This window comes from Helianthus annuus, chromosome 15 (assembly GCF_002127325.2).
Source record: "Helianthus annuus cultivar XRQ/B chromosome 15, HanXRQr2.0-SUNRISE, whole genome shotgun sequence".
Lineage (NCBI taxonomy): Eukaryota > Viridiplantae > Streptophyta > Magnoliopsida > Asterales > Asteraceae > Helianthus > Helianthus annuus.
Window position 1 is genome coordinate 119,177,020 of NC_035447.2, and position 21,710 is coordinate 119,198,729.

Genomic DNA, 21,710 nt, shown 5'->3' on the forward strand with positions numbered 1-21,710 from the left:
CCATTTCGACGCGAACTGTTTCGAAGCCGAACCGGTACGGTTCGATACGGCACGGTTCGATACGGCACGGTTCGCGTCAAAACGGTACAGCTCGAAACGGTTCGGTTCGAAACGGTTCAGCTCGAAACGGTTCGGTTCGATACGGCACGGTTCGGTTCGAAACAGTTCAGCTCGAAAGGGTTCGGTTCGAAACGGCACGGTTCGGTTCGAAACGGTACGGCTTGAAACGGTATGGCTTCGAAACAGTACGGGTCGAAACGGTTCGGTTCGAAACGGTTCAGCTCGAAACAGTTCGGCTTCGAAACGGTACGGGTCGAAACGGTTCGGCTCGAAACGGTACTGGTCGAAACGGTTCGCGTCGAAACGGTTCAGCTCGAAATGGTTCGGGTCGAAACGGTACGGACGGTTCAGCTCGAAACGGTACGGGTCGAAACGGTTCGGCTCGAAACGGTACTGGTCGAAATGGTTCGCGTCGAAACGGTTCAGCTCGAAACGGTTCGGGTCGAAACGGTACGGACGGTTCAGCTCGAAACGGTTCGGGTCGAAACAGTTCGCGCCGAAACGGATTTTTTGGATTTTTTAGAATTTTTATGATTTTTTAGAATTTTTATTATTTTTTAGAATTTTTTGGAATTTGTTTGATTTTTTGGAATTTACTATTTTTTTTAATGTTTTAGAGTTTACACTTAAGTCCCTGTGTTTCTAAAACTGACGCAAACCGTCCCTGAATTAGTTAGTTAACTCAAAGTTAACAAAATAAATGGATGGAGTTAAGTTAGTGGACTGAAATGGTTACGAAAATGAAACTAATGGACTGAAATCGCAATTTTTAAACTAATGGACTGAAACCGTTATTTTTGACAAACCTCAGGGACGAAAACAGTAATTAACTCTAGGAAAAATAAAGTTAAAAGTGTGATGAGGTGGAAGAGAGTGAGACCCACCATTAATCCTCTCTCTCTCCTCTTCCCTTACCGGTGCACTACCCGCTCAATTGGGTTTACGGTGTGGACACCGGGGTTGGCGGCGCTGTTCCCGCCCGGTGAAGGGTCAGCACTTGGCCTTCCCCGGGTGCGCCCCGTACACCCTAAGTATTATTTATTTTTATAACTATACTTAATACTTAATATGCTAGTTATTTATTATACTTAATAATTATGATAAATATGTTTATAAGTTAATTCAATCTATACGTTTAACTCCTAATAATGGTAAAATGATAGGGTGTAGAAGTCAAGGGTTTTATCTAATTCTATCCTACCAGCAACAAATAATAATGGACGAAAGTGAACCAGGCATTAGAAATTGACCTTAGCTTCCACAACAAAGTTGATAGTTAATGTGATTAGTTAATAAAAATTTTTAAATAGTTTCTTTTCATGAAAATATTATTATAATAATGTGTTTATATAATAATCAATAAATTGTTTACGATATATTTTTAATCAATAAAACAGAACAACATTATATTTTATTTATCATTTATCATCTTAAAACAATCGGTGCTAGTTTTTTAGATGCATGTATAGCTTTGAACAATTGTTACATGTAAATTTAAAATTTTGCTTTAAACGATTAGATTAAAAGTTTAACAAAAGGCTTCGAGGTAGGCACGTGATGGGTGCAAGTGATGAGTGATGGAAAACCGCCGCAAGCCCTTGATCACGCGTGATGGAGCTTGAATCGCGTGCGTGATGGGAGAATGTGTGTGTGGGTTTGACTTTGGTATTGAGGTGTTATGTACTTAAGTTGTGATTAGGTGTGATGAGTGTGAGTGATGAGTGATGACCATTGCAAGTGTGATAGAGTAAAATGTGATGGAGTGAGGTGTCAAATGGTGATTGGGTGCAGTGTATGATGGAGTGGATGAGTAATGACCACCCCTTCCACCCTTAGACACTGTATCGGATGCTCTGACACTAATCAATCTTTAACAAAATTGAGATTCTACTATAAATCAACTAATCACTAATAGAAGACTTAAATAATGACTATTAGAAGCGGTATGAGCTCACTGCTAAGTTAGCATATAGTTTATATACACTTGGTATTCAATTTGTATTTACTTTTGTCGACGTATCGTCTCTACAAATAGAGTCGAAAATGTTACGTTCCTGCTTCCTTCCTGCGTGTTAAATAAATAATCAAACATGTTTGTAGTTTTCTCTTTGCTCTTTTATTATTTATACATTTTCATGGTATCAGAGCAATTTATTTGATCAATAATATTTCTAACATGCTTAAATCAAAGAAATGTCAAACTTGTAGGAGGGACGTCGGTTTCCATATCTTGTTAACATAACAAGCTTTTGGTTCTATCAAGCATGATGATGAAAACTTCTTAAGTTGGTAACATTGAACAGTGGCAATTTTAAGACTTTGGGACTAAGACGGTTTATAAACAAGAACATACCGACTCCTTTATTACCGAGCGGTCATTTAGGAGCCTTAGCTGGCGATCCGGGCTGTTTCCCTCTCGACGATGAGACTTATTCCCCATCGACTGCATTGGGAAAGAGCATATGTATCATTATCAGCATGTATTAACCCTACTCTTGCCGCTACAATTGCTATTGAAACTACTTCAGTTGATCTTAGCAAGTTACAGAACAATCGTCTTTTTTTTTTTCAACGTACTTTTGCTAAACATGTCCAAACCCCAAACTCAATTCCAATTGTTAAACATGGTTGTAAGTAATTAGCAAATTCCTAGTGTGCTTTAGGTAATTAAAAGTGAAACTAAAACCAAGCTTGGTGGCCCAATGGTGACAGAGCAAAACCTCTAAGAGCATCTTATCTTACTTATATGGGGAGGTCCTAGGTTCTATCCTGATAAGTGAAATATATGAAGTGTCGTTTTAATAATAGGATAGGTTGCCTTCCAAAAAGAATATTTAAAAGTTATACTAAATTATAAAACATTCATAAAAAGTTATTTTAAACACACACATGATGCTAGTTTCATTATTGGGCTTTAATGAGTGTATGGGCCGGGCCTATAATTGGCAAAGAAGCACGTGAGCTGTGTATGGGCCGGGCTTTAATGAGTGTATGGGCCGGGCCTATAAGTGGAAATTGGCAAAGAAAGCACGTGAACTGTGTATGGGCCGGGCTTTAATGAGTGTATGGGCCGGGCCTATAATTACCTACTATAGTATAGCCTAATGAATTCTTCGGGAAGCAGTTATGCACACCAGGTGTTTGATCATATTACCCAACCAGATTTCTTCATGTAGAGGCTCCACTCAAAGCCCAGACCCCGTTTGATTGTATACCCAGATGGAAAAACTAGACATTCAGCCTGCATTAAGCTTCATTCGGCTATTGTGAGCTGTGCTGTTCATGGAAAGATTATGAAACATGGGTCTGATCCGAACACGATTCCAACGAATACCCGTATTTGTTTTCATGCCAAATGCCAATGTAGGAGACATAGAGATTACGAGTGCTTTATGTTATTCTTCAGGTGCAGCCTAAGTTGTTACCTGGTTAGCTTTAACAGCTGGGTACACAAGGAGATGGAACTTGGGTATGGCAAGAAAGGTGTTTGACAAAATGCCTGAGAAAGATTTGATTTCATGGAATGAATGATTAGCGGGTTTTATTTGATCAGATATGAACTCGGGAATGACCCATGAATACTAGACACGGTTCGACCCATCAACAACACCTAATCTGATTTTTTGATTCAACTCAAAACCTCAAACGACGAATCGCTAAGCCAAATGAAACAAATCGTACCTACAGTTTAACAATAATATATAGTTTTCGGCCAAAAAGAATCACACTTGATGATTTTTTTCATTTGTGTTTTCATTCTTGTAAGTTAATGTTAACTAGCAATTTTATAAGAACATTAGTATTTAATGATACATAAATTTAAAAACCAGTTGGAATTAGTCATATATATGTTGTTTTGTCATTTTTGACCATTGGAAAAGTTGGAGGGGCACACCACATGACCACAACCCTTAATAAACTAATGAACTTCTTCTCACCTTCCAAGAGTTGACTTTTCTGATTTAAATGTGCTTCCTTATCTTCCTTCAGTTTCTATCAGAAGCTTGAGTTGACTTTCTCTCTGGGCATTCAGATTCAAAAACAACAACTAGAAGATGATGAACGAAAAGATGAAAGCTTTGATGATCGGAGTTGTGGGTGCAGGGATCACACTTTCTGCGTATTCACAGACATGCATGAGCTCGACTCAGTGTATCGGTACGGGCTTTGTTGTTCTAATGATCGGGCTTCTTGTTGGTGAGGGTTGGCTCCCTCTTTAAGTTACCAGTTTTGTTGTTCACGGGGAACACTTGTTTAGATCCTCTGTTTAGTTTACAAAGGATCTAAACAAGAAAATGGGCCCGTCATCCTTGAGGAGAAGCGGACCCCTTTTAGTTATCTATATGTATTTCTTGAAGTTGTAACCTATGATGAATCACGAAACCTAATAATGTATTTCGTCTAATCGAATTGTTTCTTTTTTTATATATATTTGTGATATGGATGATTATAATCTATGTGTTTGACATGATGAGTTGAATATTTGGAGTTCAATTGTAAGATTTACGGTTATTTATGTTTATATATGTTAGAAATCAAAATCCTCATTTATTATCAGTAATTGAGTTTGTTTAAGATGGTAACTGTGTTCATATTCAACTTTTTAGATTTAAGGGGGACGGTATGGTTTCGGTAAACTCATGCGGGGAGTCAGTTCACCGATTGGTGAATTGGTGTCGGCCTTCCATCGGTGAGCGGGGACATAGTGTGGCGGTGAGTATACACCGAGTGGGGAAGAGAGGTGATGGAGGAGAGAGAGGGGGTTAATAGTGGGCCCCATCCTTTTTCAAGCAATCACATTTTTTTTTTAAATTCTACCACTCTTCATGTGTTTGAACCATTGTCAGTGATTGGGTGCAAAATAAAGAGTGGAATGAGGACTTGACATGACATGATATTATTGGCTAGAGACTCAAACACCCTAAGTGATTGAACGACTCCCTCCACCCTAATTTTACAATTAATATAAGACAGAAATTTTCAAGCTTCATGAACTGTAAGTCACGTGTGTTGAAATTCATACTAAGGCATTAAAATGAGTAAATATTCTTTGTATAGTTTTATAAATATACTAATTCATAGAAAAATAGTAAAAGGTTTTTGCGAGTCAAGGGAGGAAGGGGCACTCTAGGGTAAGTATCAATTAGCTCAAACAATGCTTAACTTACCCATTAACGAGTAAGTGGTGGCGGCGCCTACCCTAGCCACAAACTTTTTTTTAATTAAATATATTCTCAAAATTAAATATCTTAAAACTTAAATTTTAACATTAAATAAAATTAAACCTACAAGCTTAAAACATTACATATAATTAAAACTTAAAGAGTAAATTACAGTTTCTTTTCTCGGGGTTTACACCCAATCTCAGGTTCAGCTCTCATTTGAAAAAATTCAACAGTCCAGTCCCTGACGTATTCAATTGCTCACAATCAAGACCTTGGACCAAACGACCGTTAGTAGACGGTCAAGTATTTTAATGACAGGGAGGGTAAAAAGGTAATTTCCCAAAAGTTTATAACTTATTCTACCTGTTTAATTCTCAATCCTCATTCATAAGCCACAATCCACTCCTCCCCCTCCCCCTTCCCCAAACCCTCCGGCGACACTCCTCTGATCATTTCCGAAATAAGGCAATACGTTATCATATTGTTCACATTGCACGTAGTCGGTACGACATTGTCTTAAATTTGCATTTTTCAACTCTGTTTATGTTTGATTCCATTCCAGTCGGTTTCATGGTGCAGGTCACAAGAAACTACGTCAGAATCCAGTATCGGGTCCTGATGAGGACCGACAGGTGGTTCCGGGTGGAACTCTATTTCCAGCGTCGCCGGTGAATGGTTCCTGCACCTCTGCTGTGAATATATGACGCATTTATAATATATTAACTATAACTGTAATGGATGATTTGGGTTGATCAAATTTTGGGTATGTAAGATTAGTTGATGATCACCTAACTAGTAGCTTATGTATAATAGTTTAAAAGGGTTATTTTGGAAAACTGATCATTTTTTAGGTCTCTGAAGTTAATGCTCAAGATTACCCTTTGTTTTGTTATGTAACTGTTATGATGCTAATTAAACTCTTATTGATTTAACGGTGATATATAAGTCTTAATAATGCTTAATCAACTGTCATTAATTTAATGGTGATATATAATCGGAATGACGCTTATTAAACTGTATTTGATTTGAAGTTATTAACTTTGTTTGAGATCTAACTACTTGATTGTGTTTAGGGTCAAATGACACTGAGTATTTAAGTTGATATGCTTAGGATGACATCAGTGGATGTATGTTTGATGTGCTTAGGATCAAATGACATCAGTGGAAGTTTGCTGCAGATGTATGTTTAATGTGCTTAGGATCAAATGACATCAGTAGAAGTTTGCTGTAGATGTATGTGTTTAGGATCAAATGACATGAGTGGAAGTTTGCTGCACATAAGCCTTTTGATGGTTTATATGATAATTTAAGTAGATGGTATTGTTTGTTTGCTGAGGATCAAATGACATGAGTGGAAGTTTGCGGCACATAAGCCTTTTGCTGGTTTATAGGATAATTTAAATAGATGGTATTGTTTGTTTGTTGCACATAAGTAGATGGTATTGTTTGTTTGCTGCACATAATGTTACTTAGTTATTAATAGAATACGGATGTTACAGACAGTTTGCTTTGCACAATAGGAATTAGACTAAAGTTCAAACATGTGTAATTTCGGTAGGCATTGCTTTACCTGTTTGACCAGAATAAATGGTCAAACATGTTTTACTGAAGGCAGTTAAACTTCTGAAAGTAAAAATCACTTGAAGTTGTGAAGGTCAAACACCATTCTAGTTCTAAAAGTAACACCCATTTCAAGTTTTAAACCTTATTATTTGAACACGGATCTTACACTTTGCTAGGCATTGCTTGACCTGTTTGACCAGAATTACTGGTCAAAACATGTGATATTGAGGGCAGTTCATGTTCTGCTACTAAAACTCAATTGCAATTGCAAAGTTCAATCCCAATTGAAGTTCTAACAGTCAATTCCAATTCAGGTTCTAAAATTTAAACCTATTTGAAGTTCTAACGGTCAAACCCATTTCAAAGGAAGTTCAATTCTGTTTACAAGTCTTAATACGGATTGTTGTTGATGTTAATAACATCATATTGCTGAGTAAATAGGGATAATTGGTAGTTAGTTAGTAGATTAGGAAAGAGTTTTGAATATGGAGGAAAAATATGAATTATACGTTTAGGATATTTGTCTACTAATTAATTTGCAACCTAGAAGGATTAAGAGATTTGGGTTTTTAGGTATGTTTTATTCACGTTTGACAAAATGGGCCCACGTGGGAAGCACGGGGACGGTGGTGAATGGAAGTTTAAAAGCCGGGCAGACGGGTCTACTAGACCACAGTTGATAATCTTTATTTTCCTTTCAATTTAAAGGTATATTTATTATTGTTTTGTTGATCTTTCAACTGGCATGAGAGAGAATTTCAAGTTGCAACTTTACCATATAAGCCAGATTTTAAAGTGGTGCCAGAGAGTCATTCATATGAGCATTTGAACGCATTTTTAAGAACAATTTACGTGTCTTAATGTCGGCTGACTAGAAATATAAATCCAGCTCCCGCCGCATCGCGACGGGTTGTACTTCTACTTAATCTAAAATTCTGAACTATTATTTCTGAACAACTAGAATATATTAAAAATAACTAGTAAAATACCCTGTGCATTGGGGCGGTACGTTTCGTTGTAAATTAAACTCAAGTAAAATACATGTGACGGTATATTGGCAAATCCCAAAAAAGTTACGTCATAAATTAAACTCGAGTAAAACTATTGAGATGTAGATAGAAACACATGCGACGGTATATTCTCCAATCACGAAAAAGTTACGTCATGAATTAAACTCGAGTAAAGCCATGGCCTATCCAAGTTTATTACAATTGATTTATAAATTAAATAAAAAGAACCAGATAAAACTTTAGCTATTCTAAAACTAAAAGAATTATAGAATAAATAAAACACAAATTATTTAACATATCTAATAAAAACATGCAAAAAAATTATGTGAGTATAAAATTTATAATTATTTATATTTTCTTTTTGGTTTATAAAAATAAAATAAAAAATGTTTGGATTTTATGTGGTTAAATTGAGAAAAGAAAAAGTTTTGGTAACTAAAACAAAAAGTAAATAAATTTATTTATTGGAGCTAATGTTGTAATTTAATATATATAATAATCAGCAGGTACACAGATACATTATTTACATCACCTTATTCAAACAAACTAAACAATAAGCTAATTGTTTCCTCCGAAATTACAAAGGAATGGTAGGTAAACATGGAACAAGTTGTGCCATAATCTTCTTTTGAATAGCAAATCCCATTCTGCTGAAAACAAAACATAGGGTCCTTGGCGTCAAGAAATTGTTGTTCACGACCTTTGCACATTGTCCAGAAAACCAACAGCTTCAGGAGTAAGGGAACCAATGTATGAAAAGCAAAGGGAATGAAGACAGTTACTCAAAGTATCGGTTGGGATTTTCGCACCATTTGCCCTGGTCAATAGCCTTCCACTTCGACGTGTTTTCAATCCAATTGAACAATTGAGCTTGTACTTACTGTCGGAAGGTGAATAACCCTAACACCCATCTTCCCCCAGTTTCACTTCTGGTGATGCGTCTATCTCCTCGTAGTATTAGATAAGATTTTCTTTGAGGGTGTTTGTGATTGCTTATTTAACTCCAAAAATGTTTTTTTTTTTTTGTCAAAAATGCTTATTAACTTATAACTTTTTCAAAAGATGTTTTTTAAATAATGTTTGGTTTAGCTTTTGTGACGAGAAAAGTAACATTACAAAAAAGAATATAGTAAGCTTTCATGTTAAGTTACTACTTTAAAAGAGAGGAATAGACTAGTCTATCTACTATAATAAAAGAAACCAAGTTTTGGACACGTGTCATTCATTGAAGTCATCTATTTTTATAGATAATTAATATCAAATAAAAGATAATTATACAATTAAATTTATTATAAATTTAAACAACTCATATAGGAGATAATATATATAATATTTTAAAATAAAGTAAATTACAAAAATCGTCCTTTATGTTTGTCACTTATTGCAAACTATGTCTTTTGTCTTCAATAATTATAAAAAACGTACTCGATGTTTGCAAACCCTTGCAAGTATGTTCTTTAGCCCTAACTCAGTTAATTTAAATGATTTATTTATTTTATTAAACTAAAATAGGTAAGGGTAGAACCTATTTAAAAAATGTTTAAAAGGTGTTTATTGGTTTTATACTTATATTTTCGTGTTCAATTCTCAACTCAAGTACGATAATCACTATGTTTACGTGACATTTATAAGAACAATCACCACAATCACCCCATCCATCGTATATCGAGTATATCCGTTAGTTTTTTTAAGATATAAATTTTTAAGTATGTCCTTTAGCCCTAACTCAGTTAATTTAAATGATTTATTTATTTTATTAAACTAAAATAGTTAAGGGTAGAACATATTTAAAAAATGTTTAAAAGGTGTTTATTGGTTCTATACTTATATTTTCTTGTTCAATTCTCAATTCAAATACGGTAATCACTATGTTTACATGACATTTATAAGAACAATCACCACAATCACCCCATCCATCGTATATCGAGTATATCCGTTAGCTTTTTAAGATATAAATTTTTATTAGATTCATTCAACCCGTGTAATAAACGAGGTTTTTTAAAGATATAACATTTTTATTTTTTACTATACAAAATTACATTTATGCAACTCGTGTAATACTCGGGGTTTTAAAAATATAACTTTTTTTATTATGTAGTATATAAAATTAGATTTATTCAATGCATATAATACATAGGATTTATAAAGATATAACTTTTTATTGTTTGGTATATAAAATTACATGTGTTCAACCCGTATAACACAGCCTCCCGCTTTAGTCTCCCTAACGGTCGAACTTAGTCTCGCTCCTTAGCTCGACGAGGTTCTTAAAAATGTAACTTTTTTATTATTTAATATATAAAATTAAATTTACTCAACCCATACAATACAAGGGGTTCTTAAATATATAACTTTTTTTATTATTTAATATATAAAATTACATTTATTCAACCAATATAATAAACGACATTTTTAAATATATGTTGTTTTATTTATTATTTGGTATATAAAATTACATTTATTCAACCCGTGTAATAAACGAGATTTTTAAAGATATATTTTTTTATTATTTGATATATAAAATTGCAATTATTCAACCCGTGTAATACACGGGGTTCTAACCTAGTAATTTTATAATTAAAAAGTCAAAATCCATTTAAAAAGCCAGGATTTTATGGCTTTTGTTAAACAACTTTTTATTCTTTGTAAAAAGCCAAAATAAAAAAAAAATCTATAAGAAAAAAATAAAAGAGAATAATGATAAGGATCATAAGGATCCAAACTAACACTAAAATCGTAAAAATTATCTTAAGAACCTTTCAACCACAAGATACACGTGTGTATACAATCACACGGAAGAAAAAAAATTTAAGAAAGTGCTAAGAAATGAATGTATTACTTATGTGAAAAAAAAGTAATGGCTTATTAGACCATGTGTAGTGGTAACAATTTATAATGCTTCTACCATGCGGCATTATCTGACATGTGGCATCCTAGTCACATTTGGGCATTATAGCAAAAGTGGTGTAGTGGGCATAATGCCCTATAATGCCCCTACCAATCATTAAACAAAAAAAAAAAAAAAAACATAGTATTTTCTCATTGGCTAGTCAAACTCATTCAAACCTTCCAATATTGATATTAGGCGTTTTCATTAAAACGCCAAAGCATTTTTTTCCCCTATAATGCCCTATAATGCCCTATGTAATGGTGAAGGGGGCGTTTTTTTACCCTATAATGCCCCATAATACCCCACTACACATGGTCTTAGAGTTACTGTAATCAAATAAGATATGGCCAACAAATGTATAGAGAGAGGGGATCATGTAAAAACCATATACTTATGAGAAAATCGAGAAATCCACCATCAACCATTCAATTTTTTTTTTTACTTATTCATATTTTCTATATATTACTGATATTTGCGGAAAAAAAACTATATGTACCTCGTGAGTCGCGAGCTATATATATATATATATATTATGAGCTAAATATATATACCTTCACGAGCCACATATGTACCTCACAAGCAACACACACTCACGTATATAAAAACACACACACAATACTAACCTTTTATTAAAAAAAAGTTAGAAGAAGATTAAAAAAGTTTTAAAAAAATATCGGTTGATAGTAGTTTTCTTTATTATCTCGTAACTTTGTGGTTTTCTCACCCTATGTATATGTTATTTGGTGGGATTTTAACATTGTTTGTGTGTTACATGGTATTGTATGTATAAATTGAAAAATAGAAAGGCATATTATTACCAACGAGACATTATCATCCTAAACCAACAAGTATCATCAGAAACCTAGCATGAGAAAACAAGGCAACGGTTTAGCCGAAAAAATGGCTTGCCGATCAACCTACCAATACGTAAAGATATAAGTCTCCGGCAAGTCATCCTTGGCTATACCATATAAACCTCATTCCCACATGCAAGATTTTAGATGAAAAACGATACCATTTCATCACCCTCAATTTGACCCCTCATTACACCTCACAAAACAAAAGGCATGAACAAAAACAAATGCAACTCCAAAACTCTTAGGGGATTTAGACTATTGAAAGTATCATATTTGTTTTTTTTTAAATTTCTTTTGTAAATCGGTCATATTTACATGAATGAACATCTTATAAAAAGGGTTTTCTTAAATAAAAACCAAAACAATTGTTTAAAGATTTCAAGAAAGATGAGAGTTGCCAAAAGGAGAAAGAAACCAAGATTCTATGAAGAAAACAAGTGGTTACCATTCTAATGAAAACTAGAAGAAAGACAAGTGATTGGACCAATGGAGTTGTGATTGTTGAAGGTCTCCTATATAAAGGGAAAATGTTGATTTGTAGGAGAGTAATAGATTTGTGTAAAATCCGCAGGGTACTTACAAACTCACTTGTGCATTACCCACTTGTACAATTGTAGATGATGTGCATTAATATTAAGATTCCATGAATAGGATGTGACCCAACAAGAACTCCCCACCTCCATTCTACTAGGGCCTACCCCTCCTTCATTAGACTTTCAGCTTTCAGAATCCATATTTACGGCACTAAACATTAATATATATGTGACAAGGGGACACCTATGTCATTTCCATTAGTACTATTACGATAGTGACAGAAAAACTTACCATTAGATTTATTAACAACATTAGGTGAATTTACTTCTAAGTTACACATGTTACATGTGTTATTGTTACGTACTTTAAAAGGTTATTAATTTAACTCTTAACCATGACTTAATCCTTATTTTTAACATTCCTTAAAAGTATTAAAATTTACTTTTAAATAAAACATACATTTTCTTCTCTGTCACCCCCACTAATTGATATAAGAAGAAAAGAAGCCAAAAACGTAGAAGGGGGTCGCCCCCACTGATTGATACAAGAAGAAAAGAAGCCTAAAAAGGGGTACTCTTCCGTCACACTTTTGGGTTCAAATATGTTCAAGACTCTTGCCAATTTGTGCTATGCTGTGAAAATTAAGTGATATACGTCAAAGGTTGCTCCACTCGATTGCGGTCAATAAAATTTGGAGAGAACTAGACTATTGTGAAATGAACCGTACTTTCAAAAGCAAGTGTTTTCTCTAGTGACCGGTACCTCAAAGTATGAAAGAATCAAACGAAACACGGAAGTCATGCAAGGAACTCTACCTTTGGCATAATTGCTTGGCAATGTTTAAATATCTCGTTCCAAGGCTCTATCACCAGATCTGTCAGTGTTCACTCGGCCTAAGAATGAAGTTTCAAATTTGGGTGCCAAGGATGCTAGTTCGAGACAAGGGTGTTTGCTACTCTAATGGTCAAGTTATATCAATTTAACAACTATTTGTAATTTTGTTAGTGCTAAGTAGCAATACCATCATAAAATACCAAACATGACTAAATTTGGAAATTTCTCATGGTTAACCACACTTTCAAAATATTATAGTAGGACCTTTAGTCTTCATTTACAGATAATTTATTTATTGTTAGTGCAAACTTTATTTAACAATTTCAAATGTTTAATCATCATATTCTAAGGAGATTTATGGAAAAGTACAGGAAGAAGAAGCGAGATCTTCATATGGTGTTCACTAATTTTGAAAGATATACGACAATGTGCCATATAAACCGAAGTTCGAGGGTAGGAGGAGTTTCAGGAAAATCTACAGACATAATTAGGGATATGTATGCTAGGTCGGTTACTAGCGTTCGTGCACCAGTAGAGGATACTGATTTCTTCCATATAGAGGTAGGACTCCATCAAGGGTCCGCGTTAAGCCTGTTTCTTTTTGTGGTTGTCCTAGATAAGTTGTCAAAGTCGATTCAAGAAAGAGTTCCATGGTGCTTGGTTTTTGTGGATGATATTGTGTTAGTTGTGGAGAGTAAACAGGAGGCTGAATGCGAGGTTAGAGGATTGGCGAGCAACTTTAGAGTGAAGAGGTCTAAGGATTAGTCACTCTAAGACTGAGTACCTTCACTGTGATTTCACTGGTGCAGACGATGACGAGGACACTCAGATCACTCTTAAGGGCCAAAGGGTTCAACAAACTACTATATTCAAGTATTTAGGATCGTTTATACAAAAGGATGGATAGTTAGATGATGTAGCCCATCGTGACCGGGCTAGATGGTGTAGGTGGAGAACTGCCACTGTGAATTGTGCGACAAGAGGTTCCCAACTAAATTAAAGGAGACATTTTTTAGGGTCCCAATTAGACTTGCTATATTATATGGAACAGATTCTTGGGCCATCAAGAACCACAAGCGCATAAGTTGGAGGCAACACAGATAAGAATGCTTATATTGATGTGTGGTCATACTAGGTTGGATAGGATAAGAAATGATGTCTTTAGGAAAAGATTCGGGGTGGCTAGTATATTAGATAAGATGAAGGAGGGAAGTTTGAGATGGTTTAGGCATGTTAGGAGAAAACAAATGACTCCAATAGTTAGAGCCATGGAAGCTCTTCCTGTGGAAGGGAGGAAGAGTAGAGGTATGCCAAAACTGACTTGAAGAGCGCATTAGGGTGGATCTGCTAGACTTATATCTCTCTGAAGACATAGTTGAGGATAGGAGTCCTTAGAGATGTAGGATAAAGGTTAAAGACTTTTAAAACGATGACATAATTTTGCTTTGGTTTCTTGCCTTAAGAGCTTAGCTTTTCAATTATTTTTGATGGCCTTAGCATGGTATCATATTTTGTGTGCATTTGTATGGTGTGAGTCATGCATTATACTACTTGATACCTTTTGGTTTGTTGTGAGTAATAGCTACAGGCCTTTATTTGTTTTTATTTTACTCTTATATTTGGATATTGCTTTGGAGTTAGGGGTCTTACTAGAAGCAATCTCTCTATCTACATAGATAGTGGTAAAACTTGTTTGCGTCCACCATTCCCAAACCCTACAAATAGCTTCAAGTTATTTGTGAGATTATACTGAGTATGGTTGTTCTTGTTGTAAATGTTTAATCATCATACCTTTTATGATTAAAAACATTTTAAATAATTGATAACTACTGCAAAAATCATTAAGTTGAGTCGTCCTTTGAATGTTTGAGATGAGACTTCCGGAGTTAGTTGGGTAAATTTACTTCATCTATGAATAACTTCAACAAGCCTTTCATCCTGTCCAGGAAAGTGACCCATGACAATTACACTTTTGTACTTTTTTTCCTTTTCTTAATATAAAATCGCTTATTTTCTGATTATTTATTTCAGCTATTAATATCAAAGAAGTTGTACCTGATATATCTCTGAAAAAACATTATAATTGTTTTTTTAATTGTCACAAGCTAGTAAAAAAGCAAAGTCAAAACACGCAAAAAAAAAAACTTTTATTAAAATCAATTAAAAACGATATTTTCAAACAAACTCAAATTTAGAAGAAAAATAAATAAATATACCAGACAAAATCAGTATATATAAAAGCATGTGTTCAAGTAAACCAAAACCAAAAGTGAGTCATAAAAAATAAACTAGTAAAATCCTATGTTTGGATTATATGAACTCTAATATCAACTTATATTCAACAACCTTTAAATTGAAACTAGCCTTCATAGTCCAAAAAAATTAGCTATATAATGAAATAAAAGAAAGGGAAAATTACATGGATGCTTTTTGTGCTTTATCAAAATGTTGAATTTGATTCCTAGCTTTCTAAAAGTAGATGAATGATTTTAGTTGGTTTGCACATTATAACGTATTAAGGGTCTGTTTGGTATAGGGTAATGGAATGGACGTCTTGTTTGGTTACCATGTGTAAATGTAATGAATTACCATTGTGGTTGGTTATAAGTGACGGTGGTGGGTGGTGGGTGGCGGTGGCGATGGGTGGTGGTGATGAGGGCGAGTGGTAGTGCGGTGGCGACGACGAGCGGTGGTGATGGCGGCCATTGGTGGTGAGTGGCGGCGGAGGTGGCGGTGGGTGTCGGCGGAGGTGGCGGTGGGCGGCGGCGGCGGTGGGCGGCGGTTGGTGGTGGCGGCGGGGGCTGTCGGGGTGGCGACGGAGGCGGTGGCAGATTGTGGGTGGCGTCGGTGGTGGGTGGTGGTGGTGGCTTGTGGCGAAGGTGGTGGGTTGCGGTGTTGTTGATGAATGATGCAAGGGCGGATGGAATGAAAAAAAAACATGGGTGGTGGATGGAATGATTTTGAGAGAATGTAATGTCTTTTGGAATGAGTGATTCCATTCCATTGACCAACCAAACACCCTTTTCCTGATTCTCTCGTAATGATCCATTCAATTCCGCCTCTCATTTCTGTATACCAAACACTACCTAAGTCCTCAAAGGCTTTTGGCAACGAGTGGAAGGGAGCCTTGACTTGAAGCATTGTACAACTATAATATAAGGCAAACTTTGCCAAAAGTGCATGAATGGCCCCTATGTTTTGCTCTTTGTAACTCATTTATTCCTTAACTTGGACCTGCTGAAACCTTTAGTTTTGTTGGCTAGCGACTAAATGTGTTACAAAGTGGAAACCACAAGAACCATTCATATTTTTTTTTAAAAGCTAGAGACCAAATACAAAATTTTGGTAAACCACAAGAACCATTCATTTACTTCACTCTAAAAACGTATATCTACCAAAGCAATCTAAATATGTTACAAGAAGACACGAACCTTCATGTAACAAAGTAGCAGTTATTCGAAAACATCGATGAAGCTAAAACCTTCCAAAGACCTCCCAACCCCTTCTCTCTCACAACCAACTCCTCTCTTCCTCACATATCCTCTGTTACCCGTCTTTGGTCGTCTCTCTCTCCTCCCTCACTCCTCCATGTTAATGTCTCCATGCCCCCTTAGGCCACATTCCATAAACTTATGTTGTAGATGTCCTTAGCACATTGCAATTAAGTTGCATATTTCCAAATAATCAGTGTTATAGTTTTTTTTTGTTAACTGTCTGTTACTCTTCATACACCATATCATATCTTACTCAACATACGTAGTCCTTTTAGGCCATATGTAATAATCTCGTGAGAGGAGAAAAATGTATTGTCACGTAGAGAGAAGGAGACCCTCCTCACACTCACTAAACATATGTAATAATTTATTCATGGATGAGAGGCGAGCGAACCTTTTTTAATGTATTTTTGTTAATTATTTTTTAAACAAAGAATATTGATTATATTCTAAACAACTAGTTTATAGACCCGCGTACTACACGGATTTGAAGATAAAAATAATGCAATTTTATAATATGTAATCCAATTTACATAAATGAATTATTCTTATTAAATCAAACAATGTAAAATCAAGATACACATTACATTTATAAATTTCTAAACACTTCTTTATACACGACATTTGTAGTTTTGCTTGTATTTAACTATCCTCAGCAAATATCAATAGCTTAAGGTCATCTCTACTTTTTACTTTGGACAATGCCACATATTATTGGTCATGCATAAAAACTATTTTTTTAGAAACAAACCAACCTTACATAGCAATTGTTCCTTAAAGAATTATTAAACTTTTAAATTAATAAATATGAAATAGCTAAAGATATAATTATTATTATGCACTATAATATTTATTCATATGAAATATAAATATATATTATTAGTGAATTGAATGAGAAAATGTCATGTGGTATTAATATGACTCTTTTATTAGAATTAGAATTCATATTAAATTTAAAAAGCTTAATGATCGAATTAACTTGTATTTTAAAAGCTCAATTACATTAGGAATTGGTGTCTTCCATCGCAGCTCAGTGGTTGTACACATCTCGGTGAGGGCTTGGTCCGGGGTTTTACCCGGGTTCGAGTCGGGGGGGGGGGGGTGGTTTTACCTATTCCGCGGGGTTTCCGCGCATCTGGGGTGTGCTACGCTTTATAGCGGTGGTCGAGTAGTCGGCCTTTGGACATAGCTCCGAAAGGGTGGGTTTACACGTGGAAAGCAGTTAGCCGTTCAAAAAAAAAACATTAGGAATTGCCAGGTGACATTTTATGGAATGTTCATCGAAGCCGCTTGGTGCCCCACCCTCCCTTATATATATATATATATATATATATATTTATATTTATATTCTTAACTAATATTAATTAAATGGGTAAATTAATTCAATATTATATATATTCTTTTAAAAAGTAAAAATTATTATTATTTTGATATTTTTATTTATCTCTAGTGATTACTATACTTTATATCATTATAATTTATTATTTTTGTTTTTTTAATTATTAATTTTTAATTAAAACAACTCTATTGTCCTTAAAGAAATATTAAACTTTTAAATACTAAATATTAAATAGTTAAACAAATCTTATGACATATGCTAAGTAATTATTGTTATTGTTATGCATTAAAATATTTATGCATATGAAATATAAATATCTATTATTAGTGAATTGAATAAGAAAATGCCATGTGGCATTAATATGACTCTTTTATTAGAATTAGATTACTTATAATCTGAAATGTTGATCCAAGCACATGTTAAAGCCGCTTACGAGACAAAAAATTACTTTTACAATTCGTTCTCGTTAAAATTTATATCATAATGTGTATAGAAAATAAGCAAAGCTGTGTATTCTTTTTAAAGCTCATGAATACAATTTATTTGGTAAAAAATATATAGTAAATGTAGAATAAAATAAAGTGAATTATAAAAATCATCCTTTATAATTGCATCGGATTGCAAAGCATGTCTTTTACCTTTAATAACTACGAAATACGTACTTTGTGTTTGCAAACCCTTGCAGGTTACGTCCTTTGACCCTAACCCTGTTTGTTTTTAACGGTAAGTCTGACCAATGTACCCCACATGATGGTATTTTGATCATTATACTCTATTTACTCAAATTAAAAATAATAAATAAAACAATTTAAACCACCGACCCTTCCCCTCTCTCTCTCATGCTCCCAAAAGCCACCACCAACTGCCACCACCCAAATAGTTCTTAATAAGTTAAAACAACTAATTGCACAAAGATGCTTTCTGCATACACGTCACCACATCACCAACATGAAATTGCACAATCTCTTCAACTTTGTTTGGCGCTCCGTTAAGCTTCCCTACTCCCATTTAATCTTCCTGCTAGTTGGATCATCTTCGAGTTCATCCGATACGTCTTGTGGCAACTGTACAAAGTAAACGTTGAGGACGGAAGTGTTGTAAAAAAAATTTTAGACTGAAGTTTCATTTTCCACCAAACCATAGATACAAAAATGACAGTTAACTCTATAAAAAAAGGTTATAGATTTTGCACATTACGTATTTTTTCATACCAAAAAAATAAATTATACAACATTTAAATGTTTATCGATTCGAGCACTTCACACATATACACACATTATTTTATGTGAAATATCGGCTTTCATGAAAAACATACAATACCTGTCTTCGTGGAAAACAAAGTGAGGAATAGATTTGTAGTTAATTGATAGTTATTAAATGTTGGAAAGGGCAAAATAAAGATTCTGTTGGTTGTGATGCCCTTTTTTTACTTTTTTTTCCGAATGGAAACCTTTGCTCCATTCTATTCATAAATAACTAGGTTAATACTCGCGTAATATGCGGAATTCAACCAAAATCATATTACTTTGAAATGAAATGTTGTGTACAAATAGATACATTGGAAGAAAAAAAAAAACAGAAAACTATTCAAATGCTGGAAAATTTTTACATGCCGCTAAAGCTATGAAAACAATAAAAAATGATAAAAAAGAAAAAAATAATCTACACACAAGTACAATAAAATATGTTTGATGGTTGTAGGAATTAATACGGCTTTTAGCACAAGCGCCTTAGGCGCCTCATTGATGAACCTCTCTCCATTGATGATCTTAAGAAATACTTCCACTTTATCAACGATTTGGCTTTGCAGATGTTTGATGAGTGGCCTACACAAAAAGTACTGGTTCTTAGAAAGGCATCGACAGTAAGTCGCCAACAACCATATACACAGCTATTGCATGACTGATACTTGAATACACCATACATTACAAACAACATGTATTATTTTTATAGCATATAATATAAATGATCTACGCTAGCAAAAAAAAAAAACAAAAAAACAGAAAAAGATTCAATTGGTAAAAAAAAGCTAATAAGGTAATTACCGAATAATAAAAATTATGAATAACTATAATGGAACAAACAACCCAAGTCGTCAAATTATTCTTCAGCTCCTGTTTTGAACTCCCATTATTATCTTTCAAAATGCCTTGACAATCACAGTTCCAGCCAACAACCTAAGATTACATGGCTACAACAAAAATCACAATTAAAAGTTGAAATTATGGAAGGCTAATAACACGTATGACGATATTATTCATTGCAATTTGAATATGAAATTGATCAAACACATTCTTGCAAATTGTCTTCATTTAAAAGTAACACATTTTCACCAAATACATAAGGCTAAAGAGTGTGGTCATGACCCTCATGACCACCATGATCCTCCACATAGGCGTCATGTCACTCACCTCTAATCCACCATCTAAAACCACTACTCTAAGGGTGTGGCCATGACTCAAACCACAATGCTCTTTATTTTTTAAGTATATTAAAGAAATTTTATAAATATGATTAAAGGTGTTATTTTTTCTTGAAATATGATCAAATTTTATAAAATTTTACAAATTTTATAAATATGATCAAATTTCTAATTGATTTTTTTGTTTGCTTTAATAATACAGGGTACCTCATTTTCTAAGTTTCTTCTATTCAGGCAATCCGGGCATTAAACTCGGACAAATTTGCATTTACTGTGCTCCATAATCGCCCTTCTTCAAGAGATCATGTAGCTATGACTGCCATGAAAAGTAAAGGAATTAAAAAAACAAATATTTTTCTCACAAACGGTATAAAGTTAAATACAACCTGTTTTGACCCATTACTAAACCAACCGTTTTGCCCAAACCAAACTCGACCCATTACTAAAATTCTTTTTTTTTGCCAGAACTTGATTCGACCCGTTACTTAAAACAAACTTTCTAGCCCGAACCTGATTCTACGCATTACTAAAGACCACCTTTTTGGCCTGAATCTGATTCGACACATTACTAAAAACAACCGGTTTTGCCCGAACTTGATTCAACCCAATATTAAAAACAACTTTTTTTAGCCAAAGCTAATTCTAATTCGAACGTTACTAAAAGCAACCCTTTTTCCTGAACTTGACTCGACCCAACATTCAAAACAACTATGTTGGCCGAAGCTGATTCGAACATTACTAAAAAAACCATGCCACCCACAGCAACCAGTATAATGCATATTCTGAAAAGTACAATTGCTACCCTTAACATTTTTTGCGATGAAAAGTAAAGTAAGTTAAAAAAGCACATATTTTTCTCACAAACAGTATAAAGTTAAATACAACTTGTTTTGACCCATTACTAAACCAACCGTTTTGCCCGAAACAGACTCGAATCCATTACTAAAAATCTTTTTTGCCAGAACTTGATTCGACCCGTTATTAAAAACAAACTTTCTAGCCCAAACCTGATTCTACGCATTACTAAAGACCACCTTTTTGGCCCGAATCTGATTCGACATACTAAAAGCAGCCGTTTTTGCCCGAACTTGATTCAACCCAATATTAAAAACAACTTTTTTAGCCGAAGCTGATTCGAACGTTACTAAAAGCAACCCTTTTTGCCTGAACTTGACTCGACCCAATAATAAAAACAACTATGTTGGTCGAAGCTGATTTGAACATTGCTAAAAAAAACCATGCCACCCATAGCAACCAGTATGATGCATATTCTGAAAAGTACAATTGGTACCCTTAACATTTTTTGCCATGAAAAGTAAAGGAAGTTAAAAAAGCACATATTTTTTCTCACAAACCATATAAAGTTAAATACAACCTGTTTTGACCCATTACTAAACCAACTGTTTTGCCCGAAACAGACTCGAACCCATTACTAAAAAACTTTTTTGCCAGAACTTGATTCGACCCGTTTCTAAAAACAAACTTTCTAGCCCAAACCTGATTCTACGCATTACTGAGACCACCTTTTTGGCCTGAATATGA

The 21,710-nt window shown here is 34.4% G+C and overlaps 2 protein-coding genes and 1 long non-coding RNA gene across 4 annotated transcripts; 2 read left to right on the top strand and 1 right to left on the bottom strand.

The window, feature by feature from the left end:
• The first annotated feature begins 4,000 nt into the window (after positions 1-4,000).
• On the top strand, positions 4,001-4,544 carry LOC110912306. The gene has a single exon (XM_022156996.2). The coding sequence runs from the start codon at positions 4,116-4,118 to the stop codon at positions 4,278-4,280; it is 165 nt and encodes a 54-aa protein (XP_022012688.1). The 5' UTR covers positions 4,001-4,115; the 3' UTR covers positions 4,281-4,544.
• An 8,726-nt stretch (positions 4,545-13,270) lies between these two features.
• On the top strand, positions 13,271-15,628 carry LOC110914098. Its single transcript, XM_022158919.1, has 4 exons — positions 13,271-13,607; positions 13,723-13,786; positions 14,049-14,218; positions 15,522-15,628. Exons 1-4 carry the CDS (start codon positions 13,271-13,273, stop codon positions 15,626-15,628), a joined length of 678 nt encoding a protein of 225 aa, XP_022014611.1.
• Positions 15,629-18,364: 2,736 nt separating this feature from the next.
• Positions 18,365-20,466, bottom strand: LOC110910184. 2 transcript variants are annotated; one of them, XR_004880274.1, is made up of 4 exons: positions 20,376-20,462; positions 19,792-19,937; positions 19,417-19,572; positions 18,365-18,810 (listed from the first exon to the last, which is right to left on the bottom strand). It is a non-coding gene; the product is annotated as an uncharacterized LOC110910184 (long non-coding RNA). The 2 variants fall into 2 exon arrangements; XR_002575925.2 differs by lacking the exon at positions 18,365-18,810 and having other exon boundaries at positions 18,825-19,572; positions 20,376-20,466.
• Positions 20,467-21,710: the final 1,244 nt, after the last annotated feature.